The 21,648-nt window shown below is 41.2% G+C and overlaps 1 protein-coding gene across 3 annotated transcripts in view; it reads left to right on the top strand.

The window, feature by feature from the left end:
* agap3 (ArfGAP with GTPase domain, ankyrin repeat and PH domain 3) overlaps window positions 1-21,648 on the top strand; it is a gene marked incomplete at its 3' end in the record, with an annotated part of 126,518 nt that overhangs the window by 38,295 nt on the left and 66,575 nt on the right. For 2 of the 3 annotated variants that reach the window (XM_083928302.1, XM_083928303.1), the window contains exon 2: window positions 18,102-18,160. In XM_083928302.1, coding sequence (XP_083784428.1) covers window positions 18,102-18,160 — 59 coding nt within the window. Of the gene's footprint in view, window positions 1-9,792; window positions 11,660-18,101; window positions 18,161-21,648 lie in introns of those variants that run through there. The other variant, XM_083928301.1, reaches the window with a different exon arrangement.

The raw sequence follows: 21,648 nt of genomic DNA, 5'->3' as shown, positions 1-21,648 counted from the left end.
GTTCCCATCCAGAATACTGATGGCATATCATTTCTGATGGAGGTTCACAGCGGTTACTGTAAACGATTTCAAAGTTATTCAATTTCATGCTGAAGCCCCACTATCCGAGGACTATGCAAGCCACAGGGAGGGAATCTCTATCGCCAATTCGGTGTTTTTGATATTTAGATATTCTAATTCGATTTTTGTGTTTACATCACTGTCTCTTCCCTTTTGTCTCTTGATGAACCATGGTAATTGTTAACCGAGTAACCATGGTGCCCGTCATACTGAGTGCCTTTTTACTTGAACTGGAGTGTGGCTTAATTGTCAAACGCCTGTGAAACTAAATCTCCCAGAGCTATTTCACAAGATGAGGATTTTTAGATTTTCATCAGTCACAGATATTCTAGTTAAATTAACATGACAAAAATAAGAGACTGTCTTGCAATAGGATCACATCAGATCAAATCTTTCTAGGGAAAGAAAGTGACTTCTCACATCCCTACGTCTGGTGCCCTTGCCCTGGTTATCGGCCCAGGGGTATAACGTGGGGGTCAAGGCCCCTTCCCACCTGAATCATTTTGTGACTGTATCTTGTTGTCATCTCGTGATGACAAATTCTGGCCACAGATATATAAACACCTGGCAACATACTCAAAACAGCCTCTGTGGTTCTGTAGTTAAAACTAGAGTAGGTGTCTCCAGGAATACATTTTGTCATGACACCACACACACACACACACACACACACACATACACACACACACACACACACACACACACACACACACACACACACACAATCACTATCCTGAAGTCCTTATCTGTTGAATACCAATTACTTAGATGTTTACATTTTGCAAATGGACCTGTATCAAGGGAAGAACACAGAATCTTTTCAAATAATTTTTAGTTTATAAACCTGAGGGTTATGATTTGTAATTGCCTCTACAGAAACGAATCAAGAAACAAATAAAGACTCCTGTCTTACAGTAGATCAGTCAGCAGCTGCTGCATAGATCTGCATGTTAATAGCACTGGTGGGGGGGGGGCATCTGTAGGAAAGATGGTCTTCCTCCTGAGTTCTTTGTAAAATGGTGTTGTCAGCTTCATAACGAAGCTCTCAGCTTATTGTCTCAGCATGCATGGGCGGCACAGGAACGGAGACAAAAGGCGTGGGAAATTACATGGGAGCTTGTGCCCAAATGTGTCGCTATTCTTGGCCCTCTTTTTTGAACAGCACAGAAAGAAAAACCTTGAAAGGAGTGAAAAGGAGAATACTGAACATAATTGTATTTTATACTGTAGATGTGTTGCTTTGCATGTAAACCACAGAAAGAATGGTTGATGTCATTTCTAGCATCTCCAGAGCATCATTACTACCCAGTGAAGAGAATAAAAAATCTTTACTAAAGTAAAGTTGTTATAATAGTTTAAGAAACTTTACAGTGCCATAACAACAGGCCATAAGTTTGGGGCTGTGTTTTGATTGGCAGTTCCATTTATTTGAACAACTACAGTATTGTTACAAAAGGATGGTGGTGAGATACAATGCTGCAGATGAAGTCCAGATGGTGCATGGCAGATTACATGTGGCTGTTACAAGGAGGAAATTGGAAGAAGAAGATGATCCGTGTAGCATGATCACTTGAAGATTTCTTTCGTTTAAATTGGGTCTCACACACTGTTCTACCTCTACCTCTGATCTCCCTTAAGCCCCTTCACCACTGGTGGAGAAAAAAAACACCCACTAACATCTGGCTTTTATTTTAAGTAGGAAATATTACAATCAACATCAATTCCCAGGCAGATGACTCTGCAGTAGTCACAGGTATTTGTCGACTCCAGCTCCGATCAGCAGAGATGGAAACATAACAGCCAGGTTGACATTCATTTTTGCCACTGTTTCAAGTGCGCAGTAACTTCAGTAACTTCAGCCACAAATTCTATACGCCTCCGGCCAAACAGCGCTTGAACATCTTTCCAAATTAGGCCTGCAATGAGTCTGAAAGAGAGATTGAATAAGTAACCACCGTAAAATTTTCACTGGCCTTCATGCTGCTTTCTACTATTTACTTATCCTATTTTTCTGGCACAGAAGGGATGAAAACAGAAACTGGTGTAATGATAAACCACGGTAAAATTCCAGATGGTTAGTATTACCATTTTAAAATATAATTATAATGAAACAGTTGGCAACGGTCTCAAAGACGCAGACGCAACAGTTAGCAGGCAGCACGCAGCACGCAGAAGGCAGCACACAGCACACGCCGTGGGTTTGTTTTGTGCAAACCCCAAACTGCAGCGATTTCCTGGTTGATCCTTTAGAGTAGTGCCGAAAATTGCAGTTCGCCGAGTGGCCACTAGGGGCAAGCTTCATAATAGAGCAGTTTCTCATTGACCCCCATGTTAAACAGGCGGTTTTACAGCATAATTAAACCTGTTTAAGGCCTGGTACAAAAGACATTCTAGTCCGTATGTTTAGGATCACTGAGGGGGGTGAATTTTTTATTGTACCAGGCTAGTTTTGATTGGAGGTGGAAGTTTATGAACAATTAGGGGCGCGGCATCTTGAGTGAAAGCTAGCCACTTGCCCTCATTTCCCCCGGGAGTTATACGTCAGCCAGATGGACGTATCTCCCTCCCCCCAAAGTAACATCAATGCCCTTTTTTGGTAAGAGGAAATGAGGTGGATGATGACTCCCATAGGCGAGTACAATTGGATCAAGTTGAGAGAACGGACCTCGACCTAGAGGCTACACCCTCTTTTTATACAGTCTATGGTTTTGTGTCATTGAAAACATGACGGAAGGCCGGGATTTTTCAACCTTCTTAGACATTCTAGATCTGATCTGCGGTCGTATTTTGCTGAGGAAAACTTAATCGAAGATGGTCACCCTGTCTGTGAAAGACCGTTATTATTATTATAATTATTGTTATTATCATTATTATTATTATTATTATTATTATTATTTTAATGCTGTTGCAAACAAAAATACTTACAAAAATAAAAAATTGGTGCACTTTTTGAACACTTTCGATTATTTTTTTGGCAGTGTTCCCGAAGCCTTTATTATATAGGACAGACAGGAAATGGTGTGAGAGAGAGGGGGAGACATGCAGCAAAGGGCCACAGGTCAGAGTCAAACCCGGGGCCGCTGCCTCGAGGACCTTCAGCCTCTTTACGTGGGGCGGTTGCTCTAATCACTCAGCCACCAGCCGCCCCTTTGAACACATTTTAACAATATTGTATAATGATATAATATAATAATAGTACAGATTACTGTGATTATGTTGGTCAGTATAATTGTGATATGAAATTTTCATACCGTTCCATCTCTCGTCAAATCTTTTAAAAAACCTGCATATACACATTCGTTTTGGTGGAAAAAGGAATGGTCGGGTGCTTCACAGCAATTTCGACAAATTGTTGCACATTATAGCTGTCATTGTTCATTGTTGTCAGTGAATTGATTTGCTAAAATCAAGCACATCTAATCCCTGCTCACTGCACTACATTACTTAAACCAATACTGATATTACAACTCCTACATTATAATAAAGATTGCAGAATGAAATACCCATGCTATTGCATAAAAGCGAGTTTTGAAGGCAAATTTCAAAGGATGAACACCAGAAGTAAGCGGGGGTTTGCAAATGTGTAGAGGAGGAGGAGGACTGGGATCCACCAGCCCACACAAACCTGCCAGTAAAAACTGTGCAACTCTCTGCAGCTTCCTCCTACATTCTCTCACTGGTCGTTTTGTCATCGTCTACAATCCAGTACGTGCCTCCGTGTTTCCCCTTCCCATTCCACATTATTGAAATTCACTCTGACCTTTTTTTCTGTGTTGAGTTGTTCCATTCTCTCGGGCCAGTTCTTCAAGCCTCACCGACAGTTTTTTTTTTTTTTGCACCTTGAATTTTTTCATCTGACGCATCAAACGAATAGTAACTCATCTGCTGCAGGGCGGTAGTGGTTGCAAGAAGCAAAAAAAAGTCATGACTACCGCCTATTCGAGATCCACCCATGCATGTTCAGCACATTTGCAGGTACAAACGCACACTGGTCTATGGCACTTTATGTGTTGTATCATTTTCTGCCAGAGATAACGGGAGCATCTTGGCCATCAGACATTTTAATAAAGGGACTTCAAGCTGCTTCTACAGCTGAGCTTATGCAACAAATACACACACTGTCACTGTCTGTCTCCCATTCAATCTCATACATGTCTTTATCTCACACATACACACACACACTATACAAACACATAAGCTCTTTCAAAACCTGAATTTTAGAGACAGAAGCGTCTGGAATTTTTTCACAACCTCCCACAGATGTCCTCGAACCTATCATTTTCTCTGCAGTGGAGCAATGGTGACGTATGCTCGTCGCTAGTGCAGCTGAATTTTAAAAAGCTCTACACCCACGCTCAGTACCACTACTGCAAGCATGATTATCATAAACTTTCCCTGCTTTCTGTAGCCCTTCTGTCTCTGTGTATGATTCTCCCGACTTGTTCATTTGCACACATTAATTCAGTGTTGATGCAGGAGGGGGGGTTGAAATAGGTTCTGGAACATTGTTGTCTTTTTTTGAAAATTGGTAGGCCACAGTGTTATCACTGGTGCTGTTTAATCATCTGAGTTTGGAGGAATCAGAAGCAATCAATTGCATATTTCACCTTGTGTGTGTGTGCGTGTGAGTGTGTGTGTGTGTGCGTGTGCGTGTTTTTCAAACACAACCAACCTCAGTGCTGTTTTTTGCTCGTACAGGTAGGCTTACATGTGTTCCTGCATGTGATCCCTGCGCCACAACTGCAGTTTTATATTACGTTTATAAGCAATTCTCATTGTGGCATGTGGGATTAACTGCTGTTGTACATTAATCTGGAAATTGGAGGAGAAACACCTCCGTTTTAACAACCATTCCTCTGTTTGTTTAATCTCTATCAGATTATAATTCTGACCTTTCAAGGGAATTCACTGTTTGATAGATCGAGCTGTAAATTATTATTATTTTCTGTCACATTAAGTGTTAATTGTGCCACAGAGAGCTGAATAGTAACACCTAGGAAAACATCAGTGCTCCCTTGTGACTGCCCACACTTATAATTAACTGTGATAATCTATTCCCCCCTTGTTCCTAAAGTTAAAGATTTAAAAAAAAAAAAAGACTTAAACTGAATGATTTCAGCTATACCTGATAGAAAACATGGTGGTTTCTGCATTTATACTATTTCTTGTAGTTTCATATTAAAAAAGGGGGAATAAATAACAACAACAAAACATTTGTCGACCCACAGCTGCATCTCCACAGTTCATAACCGTTAGTTAGCTGATGGTCCCTTATAAGCCATGTGGCTTAACATTGCTCTGTCACTGTATATATATATATATATATATATATATCATATGAATTTAAAGTAATTCAAATGCTATTAGACAATGAAAAATGTAATGCGGACATACTTGTCATGGACTGACCTCATTTTTGTCCTCTTGGTATGTTGAGTTAAAGCCCTCTCCAAATACTTCAATTAGTAGTCCCCTAAGAAACACTTTCATCGCATTGAAATCAAAGTGACTTGCAACATAACAGTAACACTAATTCAGCACATTTAAATCATGATCTTTCAGCATATAATATAAACACAGAATTGCAGTTAGCATAGAGCTCTGGTGGTAGATAAACATGTTTTTTTTTAGCCTTTCAGATGTTAGATATGAACATAATATTGATTCGGGGTCATAAAGGCCAGATCTATGTCTAGTATATCTAGAAATGCTCCGTGGGATTTTTTATTACTTTCCCCCTGTATTTTTACTTGAAAACTGTTTCAACATTTTTCTGTCTTTTGCCAACTTGCAGCTGAAATTGAAAATCCAAATGATGGTATCAGGAGTCATTTGGTATGATTGGAGCCTCAGGCAAAATTTTGTACAGGGTTGATTAGCAATTCAGAGCACATGTGTCTGGTCTGTGATGATGCCGATCGCTGTTTCTGACTCTGTCCAGTGAAGTCAGTCAGAGGTCTCTTCAATCAAAGACTTTTTCTGACAGCGGTGAATAATTTGCTATTCTTCCTGTGCAATACATCCATTAACATTCACATGTTCACAATTGGATATATATATATATATATATAAACTAATAACTCCAATACCCTTAAAAAAATCTCATTAAACCTTATGAGTCACTGTCACAAGCTTTGGCACTGATTTGTCATCCAAAGGGCTTACTGAACACCTCTGAATAACGCGGATGACACATGTAGGTTTTCAGAAAGTAGATAACGCCTGAGGTTTTGTCTCTGTGTGATACTCGAGAATGCTCAATACTCTCCAGGTGTGACTGCGAATCATGCTGTTGTTGTGTATGTGTGTGAATAAGGTCAGCAATACCTTTACTGACAAAAAAAATGAGGCAGCATTGGACTAACCATCACCTACCAGCCTTATGCTGATCATCCTAAATCAGGTCGCCGCCCTCATCGACTGTTCCTGGTGCCCTGTTTGCCAGAGGAAGCAATCTGTCTTCTTGAAAGAGTGTACATATGTGCTTGGCTGTCTTCCTCCCCGCGCTGACTCATGTTCTAATACTGACGAGGGGTTAGTAAGCTTTACTCAAGGCTTGGATGCATCATACAATATGCTAGACAACACCAGCGCTGGTCACATGGAGTGTCTGTGTCCTTATATACACACACTAGTGCTACCCGTCTGTCATGTCTGCTGCTCAAAAGTCTCTTTCCTTTGCTTCCTGCTAATAGGTATTTAGCAGGTATCACAACCCATGAAATTGCTTAAACCCTGAAGGTAATTGATGATACTCTTCCAATTTAGCCACTCACTATGTCCAGTCTTACAATAGCAGGTGACGGCAGCATGGAGGCATCCAAGGGAGGTTTTCTACTTTCAAAAGTGAGCTCAAGAAATATCTTGTAGGAATGTTTTGCTTTTGAAAAATGCGACAAATCACTATGTAGTTTCGCAGTGATGTGAACCCCACCAGTATCTTTCTATGTATGATATTTACTGATAAAGAAAACAAATCGGATATAGAAGACTTGTTCAAAGGTACCATTGAAACCTTTTGTGTTAAATGTAGCCTGAGGGAATTAAAGGGCAAAGTCAGGCCAGAGCCATGTTGACAAGACAAGGGTACGCTCATGTTTGTAACAGTGACACACACTGATAAATAGATACATGGCCAACGCACACATTATGACATCTGCTCACAATCAGGCTGATGTCTGTACACAATACGCTAGGAAGGCGGAGGGTAATGCAGGAACCTCAAAACATGCTATTCCAGTTTTTCTGAAAACCCTCCCAGTTGCCATCAAATATACGGTTACAAGAGGGAGAAACATTTAGCTGTTGGACAGAGGAGGAGAGAGGGAATACAAGAGAAGCTCTGTTAACAAGTCAGCACTTCCAAATCTTGGGATTTAACACAGCACGGGGTTCCTCTGGACAGAAGAGCAACAGAGACAACAGGATAGTGGATTAACTTTAATCCTATCAGTGTTTCTTATGTTGGACCCTGTCATGCCAACACCTGCATTACGAATTACCGGGAGGAAACGACTTCAAGTGAACCGTGACACATGGTCTCTCTGGGCCACTTCCTCAGACTGTCCAGTAACTACTTGGTGCTTCTGCTGGTAACCACATTATCAGGTCTGCATTTAGGGCACTTAATGGCCACAGCATGATGCAGCTGATGAAAGAGATTCTGTTTTTTGTTTTTTGTAGCCATGCGGGACAAAAGCGACATTGCAAGAGATGAGAATTAGAGATTTTCACAGCAATGGCTGAAGCAAAAGAAAAACCAATGAGGATTAAAGTAAAAGTAGAAAAAATGACCAACAATTTGGACTGACGGATGATTTCTCAGGCACCTGGATGTTTTGTTTTGAATGGTTACATTGTGAGTCATGGAAAAGTCCCTTTTGAGGTAGACTATGTTGCTGTGCTTCGGGGGTCGTAGACGAACTCGACACCACCAGATCCAATGGAGCGAAAAGGAGTGTTTGCTTGACGACGAGCCTCATATCATTCCAAACCCCTGCTTCCGAGACACAGGTAAAGGCCAGCACAGTGAGCTTTGACAGCTTAGCTTGTCCTGAGGCATCATGACATTTTTCTAATAATACAACAGTAAATACTCTCTCTCTCTCTCTCTCTCTCTCTCTCTCTCTCTCTCTCTCTCTCTCTCTCTCATTAGAGTTCATGTGTATAGTTGTAGTTAAAAGTGCATGGTGAGAGGTAAAGCACTAGGTTTCCTGGAACAATACCTTAAGTATTTAAAATTGTTTTTATTCTAACACCGCTCAGTCTGCTGATAAGAACACAAAAGGAATCAAATGCACCACGAAACACCTCCAATATAATTACTCACACATGTTGTAGAAACGATAATTTCAGCTATCAGGGGCTTTAGGAAAAAAAGAGGTTTTGAAATCAAGTGCTAGTAAAAATCACCTTTGGGTACAAAGTTGCTCTGACATTAGGACTGCAACTTCCAGTTTATTGGTTAAACTGAACTTCTCCTATTGGCACACACTGAGAATGGGCAGTCAGTGCTGCCGTTTTGTTCTCGCTCCCTTTTCTCTACCAAAATGATCACACACCTCTGTCAGGATTTAAATGTAATATAGGATGTTGGAAATGAGGTTTATATATAACAACCACATATAAAAAGGGTTAATCTGATGTCAAAGACATTGTTCAAGCAAATTAAACCAATATTTATGTTAGCTAAACTGATATCAATACAAATCAAGGGGGAGATTCTCCAATTTTCTGTTTCCTACCAGCATTTTTCTCATTTTGACCACAAAGGGGCAGTGTTCCAGCCCAAACCACTGTAACTAAAGAGTAACTGCAGAGTTGAGCAGGTAAAATCTGGTTTAACTCAGATGATGCTCTTTAAAGAGTACATGGCCCCTATATGTTATGGCCCCATTTCAGATCGCCAAAGCATCATAGAGCACCACATATGTGAAAAAGAGGAAATGGAGCAGGAAAATGTAAAGGCCATTTGGTCCATTAAGCTTAAGCTCTCCCACTGTGTGTGGGCTTTGTAGTGGGCTGTGTGTAGTTGTGCAGATACTTCATGTTACTAACTTAGGTTATGTTTGCATTTGTGTTCTTTTAGGTCCTGTGGTGAGAGTTTTTTATTGTGTAAATTTTTCCCTTTCAAAGATATCATGACCTAATTGTGCACAACCTAAACAGTGTAGCTACAGTAGACCCTTTAATTTAATACATGGTTGTCACTAAAATATGGATAAAGACATTTGTAAACTCTATTCTGTCTTCTTCCCCTAAACATGGGAACATATCCCCTCTTTTTTGTGTTTGCCATTGGTCAGAAGAACACTGTGTCTATTCATGGTAGTCTTTGTTGATCACAGCATTGAGTAATCAGCTCAGTTTTCTCTCAATCTCATGTTCACTTTTGTCTGTTTATGTCTCTGGGGGCTACTAGCAGCTCCGGAGAAATCAGGAAGGCGTGTTTAATGCCTCTGGGATCCGTTCCTTGTTTTCCATGTGTCCCAGGGGTTGGAAGGCAGCTGAAAGTTCAAACAGAGACACACTCCCTCATGCTCTGCATGGCAAGAGCTCAGAGATTAAGGGGTTGGTCTGCACCGCCAGCGACAAGGATTGCTCACAGTTCGTAACTTGCCAAAGAGGAAGGGTGATTCTTTTTTTTTTTTAAGATGCAACTTTTGCAGATAATACATTTTGCAAAACAAGCAGTGGATAACCAGTTTTTCTTTTGTTCATTTGCCTGTACAAGACAGGTAGAACAAAGTGTTTGGAGAAAGCAGCTACCATCTAAATGCCTGTGTTGGTCTGTGTGAGTAAAAGAGCAAGAGGATGCAGGTGGCAGCGAGGCTTTGCTCTAACTTGTTTGAAGTTTTTTTCCCATGTCAAAGGTGAAGGATTATGCCTGGCATAGGAATTTAGCTGAATCTTAACAACTCCAGCTCCGGGCAGTATGTGAACATTGCAAAGTGCTACAAGCTTGTGAATGAGAATGTATGTGTGAATCAGTTCCAGTGAAGTGCCATGCTATTCCTTAGCAGTGGGACCGTGGATGCGACCCAGAGGAGTACAGCTATTGGCCAACAACAGCAGGCGAAAACCGTTTACCACATCTCTGTAATCCTGAACGAAACACATGAAGATGTGCCGGAGTCAGAACTGGGAATGGGCCGGGTCACCCACACCCTGGTTGAGGATTGCCAGCCAGGAGGAGAGATAACCTGTGTAGTGCCAATGGAGAACAGCCCCAGGCTGGGCAGGGCACGGCAGGAGCTTGACAGGTGGCCCTCCCTCGGCTGCAAAGGTAGAGCTGGGAGGCAAAGAGAGGAGGTAGTGGTGGAGGAGAATGAGGAGGAGTTGGAGGAGGTGGAGGGAAAAATGAAGGCTGACAGGTTTTTGAAACAGCCCTCGAAGAACTCAGGTAACTCCTCACAACAAGGCAGAGACGTGGCAGAGTCAGTCAGTCAGACAGACACCCAGGAGCAGCACATTCAGGAATCCACATTACGATCTGTCACTGTCCATGCTAAAGGGCTTGTCTTTAGGGAACATGGTACTGTTGGAGGACATAGCTCTCTGCCCCGGGCTGTGCTGCGAAGGTCGCGTCAGGATGAAGCCCCGCTGGGTAGGAGAACGGTGAGCATGTATGGCGACTCAGTCAAGCAGCAAAGAGATTCTCAACCTGAACAGGAAAGGCGGCTGCGGAGGCCAAGGAGTGTATGCATGCTGGCAGGCCCAGTCCTGTTGGAGACCCGGACCCAGCACCCCGTCAAGAGGGCAGGCATTTTAGAAAACAACCTGCAGAACAGGAGTAGGAGGGCTGAGTTGAGGGCTGTGGATGGCCTAAATCCTATTGTGGTTCAGCGGCCTTTGGTCACCGCAGAGGTGACCCCAAGGGTCCGCCAGAGAAACTGGAATCCCAGGCCTGTTAGTATGACCGTACTGGAGCTAAGAAAAAGGGGCTCTGATGATGAGATAGACAGCAACACAGGCAGCGATGGAGCGAGCTTTCTCAAAGGGGGCTTCCGTTGGAGGCTTTTTGGCAAAGCAACTCAAGATAAGAGCAAGGAGAAGGAAAGTGACAAAGATATAAAATCTTCTCCTAAATCCAGTCAATCTGATGCCCCAAAAAATACACTGAGCTCTTTAAGACGGAGCCTCAGTCTGCGAATCAGAAAGTCTCGGCCCCGGGACAAAGTTATGTTAGGTGGTGAAAGGGAATTAAAGGAGTGCTCTCGGACTAAAAGTACGACCGAGGAGACAACAATGCCTCCACGGCCTTTCTCGTACCTCACAGGAAAAACACTTCCAACTTCCAGTGAGCAGATTGAGGACGGGGGAATGCAGTACATTGAGTACCACAGCAAGGGGAAGGTCAAGGTAATGGAGGTACCCCTCTGTCCAACAAAACTGTCTTCCAAACCAGTTCAGGAAGAACTGAGCATATGGCAGCTCATAGCCAACCGTTTCAAGAGGAAACAGCAGCCATACAGTGGCAAATGTGAAAACCAGCAGTCCCAGGACAAAGAAACCAGCCAATGTCTCCTGGCCAGGAATAATAAGTCACAGCCAGTCGCCATAGAGACTCTCGCAGGCATTGACTCCCACAAAGGTCAAGGTAAGACCTGCAAGATTGCTGAATTTATTTCTCAGCTCAGTTCTCCATTTAGAGTCCCGCCTTCACTGCACAAAAAGCTAAAGCTAAAAAAAAGAAAAAGAATAACGGAAGTGCACTTTTTTTAGAAGGACAGACAAATGAAAAACACATGGGGAATTGTGGGTTTGGATGGCGTTCAAAAACATCTAGTTCCAGTGAGTCCTTTTGGAATTTCTATTTTGGGTACTTTATTTCTCTAGTGCTCACATGTGAACTGGCTGTGTGTAAGCTCAGTTCAGTAAATAAGTTAGTAAATACAGTAAACTCTATCCCCAGTGACTGATAAGAACACATTTTAATGGCTTTTTACAGTGGTGCAACTGTGGTGTCTCCCCCCAGTACTGTCTCTGTGTTACCCAGACACAGGACATGGGAATACTGATAATGCGGTCTGTTGGCCTCACAGAGACATGGCTTAAAGCAGTAGCGTTAAAGCAGTTAGAGGCTGTAATGGGGATTCATTTGGCAGCCTAGCAAGGCTAAATTAAGAGGGCTTACATGCTATAATGATGGGGAGAAAAGAAGACGACTTAAGCACTGTGTTTAAAGGTTAACTCTGAAAGTGGAGTGTGTTTGTCCAGTTGCCTGGTAGACCAGGCAGAGAGACACAAATATTTGTAACTATCTGAATTTAAAAGCTGTGATTTGCCATGTGTGTGCTTCATGATCCAATTTCACACCTTCACATGAAGGCCTAATCAGCCGTCCATGAAAACTTAAGGACTTCTGCCAATGTCAGGTCCCACATATCCTGTATTTATTCTCATTAAGCCCACCTTTGAACCAGCAATGCAGATCTTTCATTGCTCATGCTAGCATAACACTCTTAATGGGTCCTGAGGTCAGCTTTGTTGATCTCCCAGTGTATTTGTATTCTCACATGACATGTTACCAAGGATACCTATTCCTTTGGTGGAGTGTCAAGTCAGTCAGCAGTCAGTCAGGCATCAGGAATGTAGGTGTGCCGATCACTCTGAGTAAAGTTAGGTGGGCGGGCCTCTCCGCCTGTTGTTACCTGCCTGTTCCTCCTAAATTAAATCCAGAAAGCTGAAGCCCAGCCCTCACAAAACGCAAAACTAAGCGTACTCACACACACACGCACACACACACACACACACACACACACACACACACACACACACACACACACACACACACACACACACACAGTGTTCCCTGAAAACTTCTAATAAATTGCGAGATTTGTGGGAATGGAGATTCACTGTGATGGGTTTGAGGTGTGCAGACTACGTCCCCACCCCCACCTGTAGAAGAACAAAGCCTCTCTGTTGAGCCTGTGAAGGCATGAATGATCAGTGAACCATGCGCTGAGTTGGAAGCTCTCTGGGGGTCTTTGGGTTGGAGGAGGGGTGGCAGGCCTTGCTGTGTAGGTGGTCAGCAATGCACTTATCTAGTGAAGGTTGAAATATTGGGAATGGGACTGTAGATCGAACTCTCGGTATATATTGTCAACGCGATCCAATAGACAGAAAGTGCTCACTGATACGTAGTTATTCTGACTTGCCATTACCCATTGACAATTTGAAAAACCCAATGTGTGACATGCATCCTCCTTTATCTTGACATGAAATTAATTTATTCAAAAGGATATTATTCCCTGTGCTTCTTTCCTTTGGTATGTCCCATTAACTTCCTGCCAATTCGTGCAAACAACATTTCCTTTATCAACTTTACTTTGCCATAGGAATTAGTCTGCCTGCTTAAAAATCTGCAGATTGAAAATTGATTTAAAAGATGCTTTTCTTATTACATTTATGCTTTAGGGATGGGTGACACAGACTTCCTGCAGGTAATCATGTTCAAGACAAATAGATACTTTCAAGAAAATTGGAATAAACTGTAACACTGTGATAATGCCTTCTCACTTGCTGCATGAGCAGAGTGAAACCTATTAACTCGTATTTGAGTATCTGCCACTGTAAATCTCAGCTAGGGTACAATTTGTTATTGGGGACGGTGGTCTAGACTTAAATATAAATTTCCCTTTATTGATCCCTTTGGGGTGACTCCTGCAAGGAAATTGAGTTTCCAGCAGCTTACAAAAACACAAGGGACGTATACAAAAATACAGTATAAAATAACCATAAACTCTTAACTAAATAAATACAGAAAGTATGAAACAAACAATAATCTCTTAAATGAATATATGTTAAAAATAAATGAATATATATGAAGTAGATGTAAGAATACAGGCAAAAATAAAATTCACGGAAAATGAAATCAGATAAGTTAAATGTAGAGAATATGTATAAGATAAAATATGTATGACTGTATATGACAGAAATGAGCAGTAAGATTAAATGATTGCACTTAAGTGGTGGTTTAAGTTGTTGCACAAAAAAGAAGATAAGTGTCCAGGTCTGTATGAGTAGATTATTAATTGCAATTTTAGTTGGTGAGTTACAACCTGCTGTTCTAGAAACAGTTGATTTTTTACCAGTAAGTACGCAAACTGTAGATCTCCCTTCACTTTGGATTAGAGCCCAACCAATGTGGGATTTTTGAGATTTTTAAGAGTGGAAAAAATCACAGATTACCAAAATAGCGGCCAATATAGTGACGTTTTGAGCTGGAATGAAATGTACCTTTTCTATGTGGATTGGGCACCGAATGGGAACTACACAAAGGTGCTGAGAAGGCTCCTTTTTAAAAAAACAACAACAAATAACTATATTAAAACATATTTAACATTATTCCGGTCTTTTTTTGTTTATGTTGTCACACTTGCTTTTTTTCTTTTAATTTGTTCAAAACAAAGAATAATGAAATGATTTTACATAATTTATATAATGTGTTACAATGTCAACCAATTCTACAACTGAACACAGAAAATTCAGAATAAAGAAAACAATTGTTAAATAATTATCAGCACTACATGTTCAGTATCAGTCAATCAGTGCTAACCATTTAAATATACTGTAGAACTATATAATGACACCCTTTGTAAATCCACCCCAAGCACCGGTGTCAGCATTATATGTTCTTTAAAAATGTTTTCATTTCACTGCATATTGTACAACAGCTAATCGGCTAATACAGATATGTCTGTGATATGCCACTGTATATCGGTCTAGCTCTACTTTCCATTAGTTTGTTGCATGCATTGTTGCAGAAAATAGTTTTTCTCTTAACAAATTGAGTCAGTCAACCTGGGCATTGTACTGCAAGATGCCTCTAAACCCAATTTGCAAATCTCATGTTAAAATAGAATCCTTTTTGAACCAGGATGTCCAATTTCCTTTCAGTGGAAATGATCAATGCCTGTCTGCAGACAACACAAGGCTTTAAGAGCTTTAAGTAGGGCAGGCCATCCAGGCCGCATTAGACTGACACAGCGTAACGATTTTTACCTTGTTCTCTGCTGATGGTTTTTGTCACTTATTTTTTTGATAAAATGCAGAGGTTGGGAGCTCAGAAGAACAGAGATAAGAGCTCTGAGTCTGACTGGGTGGTTCGCTGTCTAAATGGGTCTAGAGACGCCGCTCAATAGGAAGATGATACAGGACTATTTTGTTAAGACAGGCATGATAAAAGTAGTCGGATGGGGAATGTTGGTTTGTCAGGAGGTTGGTATATAAGGGAAGTACAAATACTAATTGCTAGCTAAATTCTCACTCTGTAATTTATGACGGTGGGAAAGCGTAGTTGGAAAGTCAAGTCAGAGTGGAAGTTTTGACCTCAAGGTTGTCCTCTCTCATTCCAAAAACCACTTCTGATTCACTGCACGTAAAAAATGCCCGCATGTATGCACACGCACACACACTCAGACAAACATACACACATGGTTTTTGCTCGCATTGCATTTTCTTTTCTCATGAAATGGAATAAGTGGGGGGGGGGGGGGGGGTGCTTTGCCACACTTGGACTGAGTTTTTATCTGAGTAGACATGAGCAGTGAAGAGAAAAACCTAACAAACAAGCTGGCAGCGCAGTTTCCCCCTCGCAGAGACAAAGACACTGGTGTTCCTCTCCAAGCATCACAAATGCAGGGGCTTTCTGTTTCCATAGGCATTCTGGGACACTGTAGTGCAGGGATGCTCATTTTTAAAGAATGACGTAATACGGAGCACATGGATTCAATTAGGGCTTTGGTTACTGGTTGTACTGTATCTGCTCCAAGGATGGAAAGAGTTGGGCATTTTCTGTGTGTTACAGTTTGTAATGGGTGTGTTTTAGAGGAAATGCATCCCTAACTTTCCCTAAAAGATTTGTAATGCACAGGTGGTTCTCTTCCTTTTTTTCCTCTCTGTGTTTTTATGACCCTGAAGTGGGGTTGTTATGGTCAATAATAAAGGAGTGTGCTGTTTCAGAAATGCAGTGCTTTTCAGTGGCCAGCCACTCCATTTCTGTGTTGGCCTTTGATGGCACTTCATTCCCCTGCATTGTTAGCTAAGAATTGCCCTTTATCATCTTTTGAAAGTTTGATTATGTGGACTGGGCAAATATGTGCATCTGGTGGGTAATTTCTTTTTTCTTATTGTTAATATTTTTTTATTGTTTTTTTAAAAATGTTCACGTTGCATTACTGAATTAAGTGCTAAAGACTGGAACTTTTCATTGCGTTTGTCTAATTGCTAGTTGAATTTGATCAACCTTCCAGTGACATGGAAAATATAGCACAACATAACATGAAAACCAAGAAGATTAGGCAGGAACCTTATCTGATATCGTCTATCGAAAGCTGTGACCGAACACTGAATCGGATGGGTGTCTTAGCTCTTGTTTCATGTCAAACCCACACTGAGAGGGCTTAACATGAGGTGTGCTGTATAAAGACTACTCTGCTCCTCCACACCATGCTTGGTGAAAGGCCCTCCTTTTTAGGATGAACTTTTCTCCTCTCCCACAGCAAGTTAGACATCCAGAGCGGCACGAGGATCTTTGTAAATAAGTGGGGGGGGGGGGGGGGGACTCACGTCTGCTCAGCTGTCAGTCATGCTGGCTTTTAGTATTTATTTTGGAGAGAAAATAGAAGTGATAGTCAAAGTGGTTACCTTTACTGTTTATGCTGTCATTCTTTTCATATTAGCATCGCCTCTGGCACATTAAAAAGCCATCAACAAACAGGCTTACTGCAATGATGGCCTGCTGCGGCTTTAATTGTTATGGTTTAGACATGGGGAGGGAGTGTGGGGGCTTCACCTGGTATAACACACCTTATTTCCTCTGGAGACAGGGAGTCTGCACTCCCATATTGTAGATAGTATCTTCGTCTTGGGGGGTTCAGTTGGTGAGAAAGCCACGATCCAAAACAGGAAGGTGGTCTTTGTTGTAATAGCTGTTATGACACATAGATGTGTACTCCACCTCTGTGGGAAACGGGCACCACTTGGGGAGTCGTCATTTGTGTTTTTAGTTCTGAGAGTTTGTATTGTTCTTCATAGCGCTCTTTACCGCTGCCCTTTTTCAAAGCGCAATTATCCAGCTAAAGTCTCCAAATGTCACTGGAAAACCAAACAAGTTGAATCAAGCCTGATAATGACTGTCTTTTGGAAATGGATTAGCTAAATCCTGTTCAGAGATTTCACTGTGTTGAAACCTTATATTGAAATAGGCTGCACAGATTGTACCAACAGTAGGTGTTTCACAACAATACGAGCAGATTAGTAGGGGAGAAAATAAATATTTACTGAGCTACTACTTTGAATGTATTTTAGTTCTGCCGCCAGATTTTAGTGTTGTTCTTGACTTACCGCTGCTTATTTTCTGGATTGATCATTATATTGTTAAAATAAAAAGTAAAATTATGAAAAATGCCCACTTTGGATTATTTAAATTGCTTATGTGTTATGTTACCGACCAGCTAGTACCCATATAACACTTTGCTCACCTTAAATAATTGTACGACCAGTTGTTGCAGGTCCAATGTGTTAAGTTGTTTGTTTCTGATCATATTGTTTGAATCCTCATTTTGGAATAACGTGCAATAAAAAATATGAAAAGAAGTGGCTTCACCACGAGGGTGTAGCATCAATAAAGGTCAAAGTTTATCTACTTGAAAAGCTGGATCTTTCTAACCATTTGACCATTTTAGCTTTAGTAAACTTGGTACATGGCTCTGCAAATAGACAAAAGTTTGGCACAATTCCACTGGCTAACTGTGGAAAAGATTATCACACAAATCGATCCCCCAGCACTTCAAAGTGCACTAAATACCTGCCCAGACTGTAGGTAGGCTTTGTCATATCTTTATGACAGCTGGGTCCATTATATAACTATACAACACACTCTAGAGATCTGTAAACTTTGGCTGTAAATTCACTTTACCATCGATAATGGCCGATAATGTTAATGCCTTGTAATCTCAAATGGGTTCATTCACATGGTTTACCTTTTAAGTGCTGCTTGACTTAATTTATGTTTTTTGTCTTTTTCCTTTTAGACTCTTTCGTCAACAGCCAGGAATGGACATTGAGTCGGTCAGTGCCAGAGCTGAAAGTGGTGAGTAACTTTTTTTATATTTCTAACAGTCCCTTTTTTATTTGCCCTCTGAGGTGGGATTTAGTACCCCTTTCACATCAAGGGCTCAACCAGGGTTGATTTTGTGTTTAAGGGTTAACCCGAGTTGACAGAGTCAGCTTCGCAACCCAGGTCGAGAGGTGAATCAGAAGTGGGTCAGACAAGACTCAATTTCAACGTGAATTACCCATTACCAGGGTTACTAAGGAAGGACGCCACATGTGGCATGCATCCATGTAAAGAATTGTGCAATGGCAGCAGGAGAAACGGTCCAAAGCTTGGTGTTATAACAACTTTAGCAGACTTATCCGGCTTAGCAGATTGTTTCTTAGAAAACCTAAATAAGAAAGAAAACTGTACAAATAATCTCTCATTTCATTCACACTGTGTTCAGACTCGGAGATAGTAACACAGTTGCATTGACAGTGAAAACCCGTGAAGGACGACTTTTTTTTCCAACACAGAAAATTGATCGGGAATCAATAAGGGAATCAATAAAGAACCGATTTGGACCGATAAGCAGAATCGATACCAACAGTGGTATCAATAAAATATTATCAATTCCCATCCCTAGCTCTGGTAAATCGGTCCGGCTCTCCAGCTCCGGTCAGACAGGACAGTGAAGAAACACCATCGCCAGCAGAACTGACACAGAGAAAGAAATGTTGCATAAAATTGTATATATGTTTTTTGGATGCTGCTGTTGTTACGGCCAAAGTCAGCAGTAGGCTACTACAAATACATTGTATTCTACACTATGTGACAAAACTGACAAATGCTGGTGTTTGTATGCCATAAATGTTACTGCAGAATTAAACCCTCCGAACCAATTAAGTGTGCTAATGGTATATACTTTGATTTTGTTAAAATCATCAATATTTCAGCCCAAATAAGTTTTTCAATCAATTTTTTTTATTAATGTCAAAGATAAATGTTTATTATTGTGATGTACAAATACACTGTACAATGATGAACAAACCACTAGTTCTGGTGTTAGTATCCACTAAGAGGTGTAAACCCCTGACATCTCCAGCATGTGAGGTTATTGGTATGCAAACGGGTTGTGACCCAGATTGTATCTGATTGTTGTGACCAGGGATCAACCACGGTCTGAATTCACAAAAGAAAGGTTTGACAAGGGTCAGATAACCTTGATCTGACCCTGGTCATTGGTGTGAAAGAGGTAAGACTGAACAATTTAAATGCCAATGGGAAAACATGTTCTTTCCATGTTTTATGCATTTTTACATGAGAGGGAACAGTCGAGAGATTGGCTGGACTTTTTCGCTGGTTGATTTTTAATGAGTTGTGTTGGCATGGAGATGCAGGGTGACTTGCACCAGGACGCAAGATGAGTGACAGTTTTGGGCTAGACCAGTGACACATTCTGGGTCTGATCCCTGCCGCCAGTGAAGCACACAAACAGCCAGTGCCAAATGCACAACTAACATCCTCACATGATTTAATGCCTTCCACCGATAAAGACTAGAAGACTTTAGAAGCTGCACTCCACCATTCTGACGGTTTATATAATATTTCTGTATTAAGGGAATTCATTGTTGAGGCATCTTGCAAAAGAGAACTTCAATGGGGGGAAATTCACAAGGAGCTCAAAGACAAACATGCTTTTTGGCTTCAAACGCTTTAAATGCGTCTGTTTCCTTTTATGTTTCTAAGGTGTTAATTGGCAGCTACTACACAGGGGATTGTTAAATGGACCTGGAAAGACTGAATGAAGTGTCTCCGAAACAGTTGTCCTTTTCGAAACTTTCAAAGAATTGAGTACTGAAGAGGAGGAGCTGATCTTATGTTTCAGAAGCTATCTTTTTTTTTCATGCCACAGTAATGATGACAGCAAGTGGGGGTCAAAACCTTTTCTGCAGATCAGTTGAAATGGTGATAGCAACAGTGAGCTGCACACCGGTATTGTAGTTTTAAATTGGCAACTAAACTCAACTGGTCAAACCTTATTTTATTGCCTTCATTGGTACATTGAATCCACTGTTTAATAATACCGGATCAAAAGCAAACATCTACAAAGAAGAGTAAAAGTGTTTCACTGGAATGGTGCTGACAGCTTTTTAGTTTGGCTTGTATACCAGCGGGTCACAAAGCCGAACAGTTAAAACAGCAGGAACACTCCGCCAGTGGTACATTCAAAGTCATTTTTTTGTTGACTCATTGCTTTAACTGCACACAGCCTACAACTTTTGCTTATTCATAGTTTATTCTGCTGGGGTACCACATGGTATATGTATGTATATGTATATATATACTACAATTATAGGCAGGGGAGGCTGGGAAAGGCTTTAAACCAATCTTTTCTCCTGTGCCTCAAACTTCCCTATAATTAGAACCATACCTGACTTTAACACCCACTAATGATCTAAAGAAGAAGAGGGCGATGGCGGGTAGAGGAGGAGGAGAGGGAGGAGATGAGGCATGTTGCAGCCTTTGTTCTTCGCAGACATGCTGGCATCATCAGCCCACCCTCCACCATGCATCACCCTGAAGGCGCTGTTAGCTAGGTCTGGTCTAGACACCAGGGAGAGGAAGTGGGGGAAAGATTGCAACCAAACCGGTGTACATTCAAGGACTTTCCTCAGAATATTTCAGCCACACACTGCCTACGTAAAGAATCGAATCGTGTTCTTCAGGGTTTTTTCATTCCCATGCTAAAAACCAAAAGTCCTTTCTATTAATTATCACTGTTTTCTATGCATACCATACATTTTTTTTGTTTCCTACCCTCCAGGCAGTAGTTTGTTTCAGCTCATGCCTGTATGGTTATTGAAATCCTCTTAGAGGAACAATACATCACAGTAAAAAGTCACCTTTCTATTTTGTGTTTGCAAGGTAATCCTAGGCCGAATAATACTACATTTTTGAGGCAGATATACTACAACAACTTTTCATTACTTGGACTCTTTCCTGTGCACCAATATAAATAGGTTGCTTGTAAACTAATACACACTAATATGTCAGCATTATCTGTTTTATCTCCTATAAACAGGAACTGCCCTGAGAACTTTTCCTGGGTGATGCATTCATGAAAACTTGTACAATTAAAGGTCCTTTTTGGCTGCAGGAGCATTTCCCAGAGACTAGTAACCTTTTGAGGAACTCATTGTGCTTGGCCCCTAGGACCCAGGGTCTAAATCAAGTTAAGTTAAGATGAACATCTCCCTCTGTTTGATAGCAGTAAAAGTAAAGTTGCTGCGGGCTTCCCACTAATTGTGAAAAGACTGAGAGAGGGAGACAGCGCTGTGGTGCTGTGAATGAAAGAAGCCACTGAATGAGAGAAATGAAATGTTATTTTCAAATTGTTTCACAGCGGTTGCGTTCTAAAGCACAAATGAATAAACACACTCACTCAAACACTCAACAGATAATTTACGGTGGGGACAGATGCTCCTAGTTTCATTTTTCATCCTCTGCATTTCATTTATTACATCCAACATGCAGCAGTA

Source organism: Echiichthys vipera (assembly GCF_963691815.1).
Source record: "Echiichthys vipera genome assembly, chromosome: 15".
NCBI classification, from domain to species: domain Eukaryota; kingdom Metazoa; phylum Chordata; class Actinopteri; order Perciformes; family Trachinidae; genus Echiichthys; species Echiichthys vipera.
Note: the sequence above shows the minus strand (reverse complement) of the source record. Positions and strands in the feature narration are given on the sequence as shown.